This window comes from Hordeum vulgare, chromosome 3H (genome assembly GCF_904849725.1).
Source record: "Hordeum vulgare subsp. vulgare chromosome 3H, MorexV3_pseudomolecules_assembly, whole genome shotgun sequence".
Lineage (NCBI taxonomy): Eukaryota > Viridiplantae > Streptophyta > Magnoliopsida > Poales > Poaceae > Hordeum > Hordeum vulgare.
The window spans coordinates 564,658,897-564,673,257 of record NC_058520.1 but is presented as its reverse complement, the minus strand read 5'-3'; the positions used below and the strand labels follow the sequence as shown (position 1 = coordinate 564,673,257).

General features: G+C 51.3%; 2 protein-coding genes and 1 pseudogene across 2 annotated transcripts; 2 read left to right on the top strand and 1 right to left on the bottom strand.

Annotated features, from left to right (window-relative positions):
- The first annotated feature begins 250 nt into the window (after positions 1-250).
- On the top strand, positions 251-933 carry LOC123442035 (annotated as a pseudogene).
- Positions 934-3,072: 2,139 nt separating this feature from the next.
- On the top strand, positions 3,073-4,706 carry LOC123440632 (S-norcoclaurine synthase 1-like). The gene is made up of 2 exons (XM_045117196.1): positions 3,073-3,889; positions 4,000-4,706. The coding sequence occupies exons 1-2, from the start codon at positions 3,342-3,344 to the stop codon at positions 4,568-4,570; spliced, it is 1,119 nt and encodes a 372-aa protein (XP_044973131.1). The 5' UTR covers positions 3,073-3,341; the 3' UTR covers positions 4,571-4,706.
- Positions 4,707-9,685: 4,979 nt separating this feature from the next.
- LOC123445130 (F-box protein SKP2A-like) lies at positions 9,686-13,580 on the bottom strand. Its single transcript, XM_045122070.1, has 5 exons — positions 13,394-13,580; positions 11,722-11,995; positions 10,936-11,284; positions 10,730-10,871; positions 9,686-10,273 (listed from the first exon to the last, which is right to left on the bottom strand). Exons 2-5 carry the CDS (start codon positions 11,979-11,981, stop codon positions 9,876-9,878), a joined length of 1,149 nt encoding a protein of 382 aa, XP_044978005.1. The 5' UTR covers positions 11,982-11,995; positions 13,394-13,580; the 3' UTR covers positions 9,686-9,875.
- Between the last annotated feature and the right edge of the window lie 781 nt (positions 13,581-14,361).

The window sequence follows — 14,361 nt, the reverse complement described above, 5'->3', positions numbered from 1 at the left end:
TCACTTTTTATGTGGGATTAAGTGGTAACTCTGGTTGATTTTTATGGGGGACTTGTGACGTTCATATAGTGTCCATATACTGCCGCACATGGTATGAAGCTGGGTTCAAAATTAACAGGGCCTTATACGCACCGCTCGCTCGCTCTTTACCAGATGCCACGTACATACAAGCATCCATCACCGATCGCACAGAGTTTCACAAGCAACTCGACCAGATCGATCGATCCCTTGCACTTAATTAGGAGTAGCAATGCCTTGCTTGGCGCACCACCACCACCCGGCCACTAACCACTGCAAGTCCCTCTCCTGACTCATCAGGGAGACCTATGCGCACTGCCATGACCCCTGCCTCATTTAGTTTAGGCCATGTGTAACAGCAGAGTAATTAAGATGCCTTCGTTAATGGGAATGCTGCAGGTGATACTCAACGAGATTAGGAACGAGCAGCTGAGGAAGGAGCCGAGGTGCAGCGTGGACTCGCCGGCTCTGTCCAGCGCGCTTCATCTGGTTTTTCACCCCGCTAGACCCGAGAAGCGTTCAGGAGAAGGTCTCGAGCCCTGAGAAGCACATTGTGGTGGGGGAGGAGAAGGAAGAGGCGGAGGCGGGCAGCGACGTGAAGAGCGAGGCGTTCTTCTCGGTGAAGAGCTTCTTCACGCGCGCAGCACGAGCAGGGCGGCGACCGTGGCGTTGTTGACGGACATGGACTCGTCGGCGACGTGGGGTGGCTTCAAGAACTGCGAGGGGTGGTCATTCGGGCTGTGCCGTCGCCCGGCCGTGCCGCCGCTGCCAAGCACGCCGTCCGACTCGTGGAAATGGCGCAAGCAGAACAGCGGCCGCAGCCTCGCATGGATTGGAGGAAGGATTGGAAGCGGGAGGTGGCGGCGTAGTGCGGTGGAGATGACTGGGATGGACCGATGGTGGTGCCTATCCTAGTTGTGGACTGCCGCTAGGCTTTTCTTAGCTGCTCATTTGTTCCGGTTAGTTTTATTGAATGTCCACAAAAACCATTTAAGATTTTTTTTTCGATGGATGACATATGTAGGACTAGTGGGTCCGAGCACCATTTACCGTTTTCTCTCCCTACAGCCCGGTCCGAGAGTGTCGCTACCAAAAATGCTATACCTACAAAAACTTACAAAGGTTTACTTAACCTTCCAAACTAACTCTTCTCTCCCCCCTGATTTTCAGTGGGGATGAGGCCCTTCATCCCTTAATTACCAATCACAATCTTACACATCAGTTTGTACGTAAAATCTTTACGTAAGCCTTTGTAGGTGTAGCATTATTCGTGTCGCTACTGCCGAAAGCTCGTTGGCTCCTCAAGAAGTTGGCTTGTTTCGCGAGTGTATCATGTCAAATTTGACCTCAACAGGAGTTAGTACGTTCAGGTGAGAGGAGGGGAAAAAGAATTAATAGTGCGCTGGTTTAGAGGGATGGTCGGGTGGGGCTAACACGACAGTGGGCAGCGGCAATGTTGCGAATCAACTTATGATCAGATACTTCGGACGACGATGATATTCCATCCCATCAAGTTCAAATTTAAACTTGACATCAATGCTCATAGAAGTAGGGTATATATGAGCGCTCTTGTTAGAGCATCTCCAACAGTGACCGCAAAAAACACGCACGTGATAAACATAACTTTTAGCGCGCGGGGGACGAAATCGCACGCTTCAGCGGACGCGGTAAAAAAACGCGCGCGGTAAACTTTTGCGCGTGTGCAAGAGAAAAGCGGGCGGCTGCCCACACAGCCACGCGCCTCTCCCTCACCGCTTTCTCGACTCTTCCTCTGCCGCTCCCTCGCCGCTCCCTCTGCCACCATGCTGCCACGCCGCCGTTCATCCTCGGGCTACCGCGGCGTCCGCGAGCGCCCCTCCGGCACCTACTACGCCGAGATCCGGTCCAGCGATGTCCGCGAGCGCCCCTCCGGCACCTACTACGCCGAGGTCCGGTCCGGTGACGTCCGCCTCGGCCTCGACACGTTCGAGATAGCGCACGAGGCCGCCCGCGCGTACGACGCGGCCGCGTGGCGACTAGGGCGGCCTCGCGCACAGATGAACTTCCACGACGTCTACACGCGCGAGCAGGCGCAGAACCTCGCCCCTCCCCCTCGTCTGATCACGGAGCAAGACCGTCACGAGCACCGTCGGCAGCAGCGCCGGCTCTTCGTCGTCGAGGAGGACGAGTGAGCCATGACGGAATGGCGCTGGCGCCACCCGAAGGACGTCGCCAACGAGAATGCCTGGGCGGAGAGGACGGAAAGGCGTCTCGCGGAGCGGCAGGACAGGCGTCGGCACAAATTACTCGCCATATCGCAGTGCGGGGCCGTCCAAAGCGGTTTGCCGCCCATCTTCACCTCCGACGATGAACATTGGGAGGACGCGTTTCTATCTACCTTCGACAACACCTACAGTGACGACTCGAATTAGTTTTATATCTATATATACTAGTTTTAATATCTATGTGTTGAAATAGTTTTATCTATATGTACTATATTATCTATATGTTTTTATCTATACGACAACCATGAACTATATGCATGTTGGACAAGTTTTGGGTGTTAGAGCACCGCACACGCGCTAAATTTGCAGCGGTTGTTGAAGCACCGCACGCGCGCTAAATATGTTGCGAGCGCTGTAGCCGCGTTGGTCGGCGTCATAAAAAAAGTTAACCGGACGCTGTATATAAGTTTTTTGGACGCCGGTCAAAGCGCGCATGCTGAAGATGCTTTTAGTATTGTGTTCGAATAAGTAAATAAAAAATAATGTTCATTATGAAAAGATCAGTTTTCTCTCTCTTTTCTTACATTTAGTTGTTGTTACTAGGTCATTCCGCCGTCCGAAGAAGGAATGAATACATCTAAATATATGTATTTTATTCTTAAATATATTTATAAATTTTTTTGATAAGTATTTTTGGATGAAGGGAGCATTGAGCAGCATACGATAGGAGCTGGCACGAGGAATATGACGGCCGAGAGCGGCACTGCACCAGTTCCTTCTAGACGGCGCAAAGCTTGTAGCACGCGGGCGGCCGTGGTGTGATTTCCTTCTCCTCTTTACAAGCAAACAAAGCGGCAGTAGCTGCCGCGTCGGTATCTCAGACTTTTGTGTTGGCATGCATTTGCACAACAGCTCAATTAAACTACGGCAATCTACGTAGGTAGCAGTTTTGTTGGTGGATCTCGTCTCCTTCTTCAACGTGGCGAGCGCCACGAGCACAGTACTCCGGACAAGACCAAACTTGCCGGCCGGCCGGCCGCCTTAATTTCACCTGCAACTGCAAGATAAATCAGTGACGAGGTGAGCAGCGAGCAAGCACAAGAATCTATCCACCTGAAGATGATGGACGACCCCAAGCCACGGAACCTCGGCGGCTCGCTGCCCGTGCCCAACGTGCAGGACCTCGCCGGCCGCCCCGATGAGCTCGCGGTCACGCCGACTCTACTCCGCCGCTACGTGCGGGCTCAGCCCAACACGGTCGACCTGCGCCCCGACGCCCCTGCCGGCGAAGAACAGGAGCACGTCCCCGTCGTCGACCTTCGCCGGCTCCTCGGTCCGGACGAGGACGGCCTCGCCGGCGGGCGGGACGAGGAGGCCGCCAGGCTGCGGTCGGCCTGCGAGGACTGGGGGTTCTTCCAGGTGGTGAACCACGGGATACCCGAGGAGACCCTGGAGGAGATGAAGAGGAGCGTCATGGGCTTCTTCGCGCTCCCGCTGGCGGAGAAGGCGGCCCTCGCGCAGGAGCCCGGCGAGATCGAGGGGTACGGCCAGGCGTTCGTCGTCTCGGAGGAGCAGACGCTCGACTGGGCGGACATGTTCTTCCTCCTCACGCAGCCGCCCAGCTACCGCGACCTCCGCCTCTGGCCGTCCAAACCTTCCACGTTCAAGTAAGCCAGTATCATGTCATCGTCAAGCTTCCGCACGTAGCCATGAAAGGTAGCCACCGTCTCGTGATTAGCACGAGCTCCCGGTTGATTTGATTTGTTTGCTGTGGCAGGAATTGCTTGGAGAAGTACTGTACGGAGGTGCAAAGGGTGGCGGGCGAGCTGCTGGGAGCCATGGCGGAGAACCTGGGCGTGAAGGACCACGCGAGCATGACGAGGCTCGCCGCGGCGCAGGCAGTGAGGATGAACTACTACCCGCCATGCCCGGAGGCGCACGTGGACAGCGTGCTGGGCCTGTCGCCGCACTCGGACGCCGTCGGGCTGACGCTGCTGCTGCAGGTGAGCCAGGTCCCCGGGCTGCAGATCAGGAGGAAAGGCGGCTGGGTCCCGGTCGCGCCGCTCCCCGGCGCCCTCGTCGTCAACGTCGGCGACGTGGTCGAGGTGTCGACCAACGGGAGGTACAGGAGCGTGGAGCACAGGGCGGTGGTCAACGCGCGCGAGGAGCGGATGTCCATCGCGACGTTCCACAGCGGGAAGTTCGGCACCATGTACGGGCCGCTGGAGGAGGTGGTCGGAGACGAGGAGCCGCGGTACAGGAGTGTCAGCGTCGAGGAGTACGTGAAGCTCGTCGTCTCCAGCAAGCTCGACGGCAAGAACATCATGGACGCCATGAAGATCAGTTGATAGCGATACATGATCATCATTACTGTGGTGTCCACTGTCCAGTGAAGTCTGTGTTAATGATGGTTGAGTTGAGGCCTGATTGACTCGTGCAACGCAGTATTAAGGTGCAAAAATGCTACGGACGTTTACAGGCTAATTACATTTACAGGCTCCTTTCGTCTAATCAAACCTGACCCCCTGATTTCAGCTCCACAACTAGGGCTGCCAGGAAAGCTCGAGGCTCGTGAGCCGTTCGAGATCGACTCGTCTTTTAACTCGACTCGAGATCGACTCGAAAAGAAACGAGCTGAGTATGAACAATATGGGTAGCTCGATCAAGAAACGAGTCGATCTTGAGCCAATACTAGCTCGCTCGATTTTAGATCGATAGCTCGGCTTAACATCATCATGTTATATATTAAATGGGAATAGAATAATTTATTACCATATATGTTGTCCATGATTTTTCTAAATTTTATTTACTATCAAACATGGAAGTTTAATTAAGTGTAGAAGAAATTTAGGCCTTATTACGGTATATGATCGGGTGTGCATTAATATCCTGTTCCTTTTGGGCAGTATTCCCAAGCATACGCTCCTTGGTTTTTCTATCTTTCTTCCAGGAAGACCAACATTTGTGCAAGATGAGCTCTTCGAAGAATGAAGTGATGGTTGTAGAATCGATTAAAGTAAGCCCTTTTTCCATTTTCACATTGAAAGATATCTGGATACGTCTACGGTTCTTTCTTAAGATCCGAGTTATGGTTACACTATTCATGTGTAAAATACTTTTGGATATGGTGCATGTGATTCGGCGTACTGTAAGCCGAAGTAAACATTTCTTTTATGGTCTCATTTAGCTCGAAAGTAACTCGAGATCGTTACAAGCTGAGCACGAGTCATGTTTTACGGCTCGATCTTGAGCTTCACTCAGTTTGAGCTTGCTTGAATTTTAATATGAACTGAGTCGAGCCAAGTGCAACTCGCTCGAACTCGACTCGTTTGCAGACCTATCCACAACCGACTATTCACGGGAAGAACTTATTACCAAAGTACCAATTCGAGCTCGAACAAGAACCACCTCTCGTATCTTCATCACAGCTATGGCTGCTGGGAATAGACTTGAAGGGCGTGTTTGATTGTCTACATCGCTTTTTTGCTCATTTGCATATTTATCCTAATTGAACCTGGTTGAGCATATACTCCATCCGTCACGGTTTAGAAGACGTGCATGAGATTCTCTAGAACCTAGGTGGTTATTGATTGAATGTGAAATGAGTTAGAAAATAGCATTCACACTACGCATGCATATAGAAGTAGTACAATGAAGTACTAATTAGATGCTAGGAGCAAATGCAATGCGCCTTAAACCTTGTCTATTGTGAAATGCACGTAAATTTAACCGTGTCTTCTAAACCGTAACGGATGTGGTACATGCAAAAAAATCGACATCTGCATGTTGATTAATTGCCTACATGTTTTCTCACTGCATCATAGCGACGTCTCTACGCACCGCGTTTGGTTGCTTACATTATATGTGCTCACATAAATGCACGTTGTTTGGTTACATCCAGGACAGTAGTGTGATAACCTCCTTCTCGATGCGATGAGGTTATCAAAGGCACACATGAACTACTAACAAGTAAACAAGTAGCAACACATGAACTACTAACAAGTAAAGTAGTAACAACACAACGATCTTAAGAACAAATATAAGTCTTAACCACGCAGAACAAGTTTTAAACCAATATAGCAAGATAAGTTTTAAATGAAACTCAGGTCTTAACAACAGCTCAGGCGATCGCGACGGAGGCATTGTCGTGCTCCTTGCACTTGGTGACCACCTCCACACCCTCGCCGTCGAAGACAATCACCTTCATGGTGTCGGGGGTCAGCAGCTTGAACGTCAGCATGTACCCGATCATGATATGGTGAACGGCTACGAAGGTGTCACAACCCTGATCAAGGGTGACCCTGCCGTTCATCAACCTCACTGTCACCCTCCATGCGCAGATGGTATTCGTCTTCAGCTTGAACTCTGCAGGGATGGCGGGGAAGTGCTTCGTGAAGTTTAGGGGCAATGGCAGACTCTCCAGCTTTGGAGCAAGGATAACCTTGCAGAAGTGGTTTGGACCTGACTCCTGATGGTAGTGGCCACAGTTCCTCCGCTTGGGGCTTAGGTGATCTTGCACTGGCTCTTCGACCAATGGAGGCGCAACCTCCCTGCCCTTCCCCAATGATGGCACCACCTCTTTGTCCTTGTCCATCTGCATTATAAACAACACGTAGTTGAATGGTTAGCATTCATTCATATCGGCCTATCGTTTGACCCACCTCACTAACCCCCTCTGTTTGACCACCTCTCCTCTTCCACCTTTCTGTTTAACCACTTCTCTGTTCCAACTCCAACTCCTGAACAGCGGGCAAGATGGTGGTCAGGGTGCCGACGGTAGGCGTGTGTGCAAGACCCTCGCCGTCGAAGACAATCCCCTTCATGGTGTCGGGGATGAGCAGCTTGAACGTCAGCATGTACCCGATCATGATATGGTGAACGGCTACGAAGGTGTCACAACCCTGATCAAGGGTGACCCTGCCGTTCATCAACCTCACTGTCACCCTCCATGCGCAGATGGTATTCGTCTTCAGCTTGAACTCTGCAGGGATGGCGGGGAAGTGCTTCGTGAAGTTTAGGGGCAATGGCAGACTCTCCAGCTTTGGAGCAAGGATAACCTTGCAGAAGTGGTTTGGACCTGACTCCTGATGGTAGTGGCCACAGTTCCTCCGCTTGGGGCTTAGGTGATCTTGCACTGGCTCTTCGACCAATGGAGGCACAACCTCCCTGCCCTTCCCCAATGATGGCACCACCTCTTTGTCCTTGTCCATCTGCATTATAAAAAACACGTAGTTGAATGGTTAGCATTCATTCATATCGGCCTATCGTTTGACCCACCTCACTAACCTCCTCCGTTTGACCACCTCTCCTCTTCCACCTTTCTGTTTAACCACTTCTCTGTTCCAACTCCAACTCCTGGACAGCGGGCAAGATGGTGGTCAGGGTGCCGACGGTAGGCGTCTGTGCAAGACCCTCGCCGTCGAAGACAATCACCTTCATGGTGTCGGGGGTCAGCAGCTTGAACGTCAGCATGTACCCGATCATGATATGGTGAACGGCTACGAAGGTGTCACAACCCTGATCAAGGGTGACCTTGCCGTTCATCAACCTCATCGTCACCCTCCATGGGCACACGGTATTCGTCTTCAGCTTGAACTCTGCAGGGATGGCGGGGAAGTGCTTCATGAAGTTTAGGGGCAATGGCAGACTCTCCAGCTTTGGAGCAAGGATAACCTTGCAGAAGTGGTTTGGACCTGACTCCTGATGGTAGTGGCCACAGTTCCTCCGCTTGGGGCTTAGGTGATCTTGCACTGGCTCTTCGACCAATGGAGGCACAACCTCCCTGCCCTTCCCCAATGATTGCACCACCTCTTTGTCCTTGTCCATCTGCATTATAAACAACGCGTAGTTGAATGGTTAGCATTCATTCATATCGGCCTATCGTTTGACCCACCTCACTAACCCCCTCTGTTTGACCACCTCTCCTCTTCCACCTTTCTGTTTAACCACTTCTCTGTTCCAACTCCAACTCCTGGACAACGGGCAAGATGGTGGTCAGGGTGCCGACGGTAGGCGTCTGTGCAAGACCCTCGCCGTCGAAGACAATCACCTTCATGGTGTCGGGGGTCAGCTGCTTGAACGTCAGCATGTACCCGATCATGATATGGTGAACGACCACGAAGGTGTCACAACCCTGATCTAGAGTGACCCTGCCGTTCATCAACCTCACCGTCACCCTCCATGCGTAGACGATATTCGTCTTCAGCTTGAACTCTGCAGGGATGGCGGGGAAGTGCTTCGTGAAGTTTAGGGGCAATGGCAGATTCTCCAGCTTTGGAGCAAGGATAACCTTGCAGAAGTGGTTTGGACCTGACTCGTGATGGTAGTGGCCATAGTTCCTCCGCTTGGGGCTCAGGTGATCTTGCACTGGCTCTTCGACCAATGGAGGCACAAACTCCCTGCCTTCCCCAATGATGGCACCACCTCTTTGTCCTTGTCTATCTGCATTATAGACAACACGTAGTTGAATGGTTAGCATTCATTCATATCGGTCTATCGTTTGACCCACCTCACTAACCCCCTCTGTTTGACCACCTCTCCTCTTCCACCTTTCTGTTTAACTACTTCTCTGTTCCAACTCCAACTCCTGGACAACGGGCAAGATGGTGGTCAGGGTGCCGACGGTAGGCGTCTGTGCAAGACCCATCATTGTTGACGAAGATGAGGAGGACGAAGAAGACGAGGAAGAAGAGAAGATGACTACCCTCCCCCCCTCCGCGCGCCGCCCGACGCGACTCCAGGGACGCCGCGGCTAGACAAGAAACCCCCAATCCCCACCCTGATGTAGTCGAAAGATTACCTATGAACCCTAGTAGTCGTCGATGCGGAATCGATTGATGGCAATCCTTCACCTCGGATGTGTTCAATCCCCTCCCTAACTCTTCAATTGACTGCTCTAATCTAATCTTGCTCGAGTCAGAAAGGATAATCTAGCCCGAGTCGAAAGGACTGAATGTACAAAAAGGACGAGGTCTTACCGCCATGGCGATTCGCTCCGGTGGAGGTCTACGCTTGCTCCTGTGGTTGCCAAATTGTCTCGCCGCCGTCACCGCCGGCGGTGTGAGTGGGGAAGCGGGGAGAGAGCGGTAAGCAAGGAAGATAAGGGTAATTATTGACCGACGTAAGTGGAAACATCGCGATGTTTCAAGAAGGAAGATAAGGGTAATTATTGACCGACGCGGGTGGAAACATCGCGACGTTTCGAGACCGCACCCACGCATGCATCCAGCCATACCCACGTGCCTAAGGTTGCATAGGGAATACCGTGGAAGAAAAGAATTCAAAAAAAGAGGAAGAAAAAAATCGAGCAAACCGTGACGGAGGGAGTCGTCCGGGAAGAAAGATCAGGCGACGCCCGACGCGGGGGGACGTTGCGATTTTGCTTACCAGTCTCATTCCCCTCTAATTATCTTACTAGCTTAATAAATACCGTGGCTTTCTTCTAACAATCCCTGACAGGCACATTGCACAAGCAAGGCTCACATATTCTTCAGAGAGCTCAGATATTGTTAATGTCCTGGGGTAACCACAAGTAGAGACACACAGGCTTCCACCGTGCCCTCGGTTCCATCTCACGTTCGGTGATACAACACGATACAAACTCCGCCACACCGGGACCTCATGGCCGTGCCATGATCCACACAGGGAGAGACCTCAGTAGGCATGGTTAGACAGGATGGCTCTCCCGGCCCCGGCGCGGTGCCGGTGGTGGGCGCACGCGCAGTGCACGGCGGTGAGGCTCAGGCAGCCGCTGATGATGAGGGAGTGCCTATCCGGGCACGTGTGGAGCGCCGGGAACGAGTCGCACACCGCCTGCACGGCGGGGGGCGTCAGCGCCGTGCACTGGCTGATGTTCAGGCTGGCGAGGCCATCCTTGTCGTCGCGGCTGCAGCTGCGGCTGTTCTTCGCCGTGTCCCAGCTCATGCCCTTGCTCCTGATGCGGCTCTTCTCGGCCAGCGAGTACATGGCCCGGTCGGTGATGTTCTGGCAGTAGTACAGCCCCAGGGAACGCAGGTGAGGGCATCCGTTTGCAAGAGCAACCACACTCTCATCTGCAGGTGGAGAAATGTAAAGAAGTCAGACTTCAGGCGACACACTGAAGTAACTATCTACGATGCTGAACCTAGATAACAATGCCATATACAGCGAACAGCATCAACCACCGAGATAAACTTGATCTTGGAGAAGTAGGAAGGTTGCACCTCAGAGAATAGTGTATAAGGATGAAAGGACGCAGAAGAAACTCAACAAAACTAGGATGACTGCACATTATAGTTTAAAAAAAATCCAAGGTGTGTGTCATGTAATGTTTGAGATTGTGCACTCCGATAAATAATAAAGCAACTTGCAAATGCCTTGTCCTAAATGCAATATAATTGCAAAGCATAAACTTGGGAGGAAGCCAGGACTAGTTCTGATATCGCTTGTGTCTGTCAGCACTCTGATCTTAACTAAAAAGTTTAAACTATCTAGCAGAGAAACAAAGTGGTAGTACCCAAATAAATTACCTGTTATAAGAACACAGCCACACAAGTCGACGGCCCTAAGTTCAGGACAACCTGATGCCAGGCTAGTAACTCCCCCGTCAGTGACAGTATCACACCAGCCAAGGTTCAAAGATTGCAGCTGACTACAGTTGCAGGCTATGGCCTGCACCAAGATAATAGAGATTAAATAAAGGTTCACGCAAAGCATGTTGTCGCAGCTTTAGTACCTGCAACGCTCTGTCGGTTGCTGCCCGCACACACCCGCACAGATTCAAGCATTTCAGGTTCTTGCATTGACTAGTGAGGTAGATCAAAGCAGCATCACTGAAATTGGAACATCCGCTGATGTTCAGCCTTGTAAGGTGAGGGCACCCATGTGCCAGAGCATACAAGGACCGATCACTGAGCCTGAAGCTTCTGCTCAGATCCAACTCGCGCAAATCATGACAAGAATTTGCTACAGCCTCCACTGCATCGTCTTCAAGCTGAGGCTTGATTTGCCTTAGAGAAAGGACTTGAAGCTTTGGAAATTTGTGGGCGAGTGATATCACCAACTCATTCATGTGGTCCTGGCACCTGAAAATGACACTTTGGCCAATCAACAACCATTCCTCTGAGATGCACATGCAGCCCGGAACAAACCATTTATTTACATAGAACCATTTCTTGGGGCAAATATATCCTCCGATTGAGCAGTTTTCATGATTGTATGACTAAAAAGCTCAACTTCCACAGCATTTTTTGTTTTTTGTTCTTTCTAGAATCAAGGTGGAAGAACCAAAGTAATTGACTAAGAAATGTTTGATATTTGCAGTGAACTTCCAACATACATCATATGATTGAATAACAAGATAAATAAAGGATCTAAAATACGAACCAAGTGATAGCTATGCTACAGCCTACAAGTGATATTTCATAATTATAACCAAAATTTTGAACCATCTTGTAAACTGAAGAATCTTATATTGGTCATCTTCACATACAAGAGAAATGCAGAACTGAAGATCACTCACCACGAGAAGGAGAGACTTGTGGCTCCCCAACCTAGTGCATCACGCCACCCGGTGCAAACACCGCAGGCTACAATAACCATCCTGTCATCACCAGCTACTGATATGATCCTCAGAAGAAGCTCCATGGGAAGGTCCTTCCAGCCTGACAAGGTAGTGTCTGTGCCACCATTCTGTGTCTGTCCACTCTCAACGCCACCAGAAACCATGAGTGCATTGAACGAATTGTCTAAGTACCCACTCACCATCTGTGCATTGACCATTTTCACCGAGAAACCTGCACTCGGTAGAGCAGCTGTTAGCAAACTTATATAAACAGAGTCAATAGGTTAGATCCTGGTAATAAGTATCTGCTACAAAAACGTAAACGCATTCAAGTAACCTCCCAGGAATGCGTTAAACCATACTGGAATGTCGCTGTCAGAAGACCTCACCGAGATCTAGCAATTACTTGATCAAGGTAGGGTTCTTACTACTTTTATTTAAACACGTCACATCTACTGAACTGAAGATAAATAGCCGCAAAATTAGGTAGTGATCACAAACAGAGAAATGGAGCAATAATCGAGAACCTAGACGCTATTGCCTCGATAAGTAGTCCCACCCTTGTCTCTTTCCTTTGTTTTGTTTTCTTGCCCTGTACTTATTCTCTTTTCTGCTTTTGCTTTGTTTTGTTTCCTTGCCCCGTGCTTTAATTTTTTTGGTTGGCTTATGCTAATGGAGCTCTCTTCCGCAGCAGAGTTCCTTGTAATACAAAATGTCACGCATTTAGATGCGCCTTCGAGAGAAGAATTCTTCAAAGAAGCAATGACCACTGCACTGCACTAATCTCTCCAAGTCAATCAGAACGTTCACAAGGAAGCCAAAAGTCAGCTAGAGGTGGCGTAAGAGAAACTGCTATGGATGGCCTTAGGGTCAGTACCTCTGTTTCAACAACCCTATCTCTCCTTACGAGATCACCTAAGATCAAACATATTTTGCGAGGAACTTGCGCAGGAATTCCGAGGCCGTGGAACTTTGCATAACGCAGACCTCCTCAAAACGAGCTTTGGAGGTCTGCAGCCGTGGAACGCACTAAGCCAAAACTGGAAGGAAACGGCAAGCAAGCGCGGGGCACCGCCCCTTCCGCTTGAAGGTGTCAGAGCTTCCGGCCCCTTCTACTTGGATCTTCTCTACTTGTATAGTATAGACCACCAGAGGCGTGCTCAGCAACGCTAACCATTAATAAACCAGAACAACTAAGCAGAAGCATAAGATGCTCCGACGCTCCCAGAAGCTAATCGACCAATCCAGAATAATCGCCATTAATCAGCTAATCCAGAGGAATCAATGGAGAGATTAGCTCGAATCTTCGGGGACGAAATGCTAACCGGGCCAGCCTCGGAGACAGGGACCCGGTGCAAACATCAGGATCCGAGGAATATTGTCCAAGAAAGAGAAAACAAGCACCAGCCATGCCCGGGATCGATCGAAGTAGCTTTCGCGCGCATGTGACCACAAGAAAACCGACGGAAGCGCCGAGCGGAAGCTCGGGGATTCGAAGCAGGACCAGCAAAGATCCAAGTTTCCGGGTACGATCCCGCCCCCCCGGCACCAAACAGGAGGATGCAACGAATCCTAAGCGCAAGCAGCAGGGATAAATTGCACGGGAGAAAGGGACGCGAGCTCCACTCACCCAGCCCGAGCAAGCCGAGAAGCGAAGCGGCGGCGGCGCCGCCACCGGCTGGAGGCGACCTATCTGTTCTGTTCTCCGGGGGATGAAAATCGAGCTTCGGCTGCCGCAGCTGAGAACTGGCGGCTGGCTGTGGAGGCAGCGAGGCCGGGGGTCTAATAGGCGGCGAGGGGAGGAGGGGATGAGGACGGGGGGCTCACGAGGGCGGCGCGTGGCGGGCGGGGGGGCTGCGCACGTGAGCACGGCGACGTCCTAGGGAAGGGACTGCGCGCGTTTCTCTTTTTCCTTTTCTTTTTCTTCTCCGGTATACGGCGGGCGGCGCGCTCTTTTTTCCCGGGGTTTCTCGGCCTCCTGTTTTGTTTTGTGTTTTTTGGTGGATGCGGTGACGGGAAGACGGGAGAGGGGTTGCCCGTTGGCCGTCGCTGTCGGGTGTCGACACGCCACCACGAAGCTTCTGGAAAGGAACGGCCGCGATGCGGGGGGGCTTTTTTTACCCCGGGGACCGGCCGTCGATCCTGTGGTGGGGTTGTGGCGTGGCGCGATCGGACGGCTCAGGACACAGCGGTCGGACAGGCGATTCGGGATATGCGAAAAAATCGGGTTGGGTAATTCGGGGTTTTAAATTTTTGAGTTATGTAAGATGAGACCTGAAATATAGCCAATTTTTTAAGAACCCAATAATCTGGGTATCTGGAAATTCGAGTTTGCCCTCGGATTTTCTTGAATTATTCGAATATGAGGCGCTAGGCGCACGGGCGGAGCTACAGGGTATGTCAGGTATGCTCCGGCATACCCTGAAATTCGGACAAGTTTACATTATATATACGTATTTATATAATAAAAAAAATACTTGGATCAAGCCCATGCGGCCACTGGCCACGCCCACGCGGCCCATGGTAGCGATTGGAGAGGGGAGCCGAGTCCGAGGCCAATTGGATCGAGGGCTCGAGTCCTCTCATCCTCGCGCGCCT

What these genes read in the sequence shown, in the direction of transcription:
- LOC123440632 (XM_045117196.1), top strand. Translation starts at nt 3,342, where the DNA reads ATGATGGACGACCCCAAGCCACGGAACCTCGGCGGCTCGCTGCCCGTG. An exon ending in TCCAAACCTTCCACGTTCAA is followed by an intron (nt 3,890 to 3,999) that starts GTAAGCCAGTAT and finishes TTGCTGTGGCAG; the next exon opens with GAATTGCTTGGAGAAGTACT.
- LOC123445130 (XM_045122070.1), bottom strand. Translation starts at nt 11,981, where the DNA reads ATGGTCAATGCACAGATGGTGAGTGGGTACTTAGACAATTCGTTCAAT. An exon ending in CAACCGACAGAGCGTTGCAG is followed by an intron (nt 10,872 to 10,935) that starts GTACTAAAGCTG and finishes ATCTTGGTGCAG; the next exon opens with GCCATAGCCTGCAACTGTAG. An exon ending in TGGCTGTGTTCTTATAACAG is followed by an intron (nt 10,274 to 10,729) that starts GTAATTTATTTG and finishes CTCCACCTGCAG; the next exon opens with ATGAGAGTGTGGTTGCTCTT.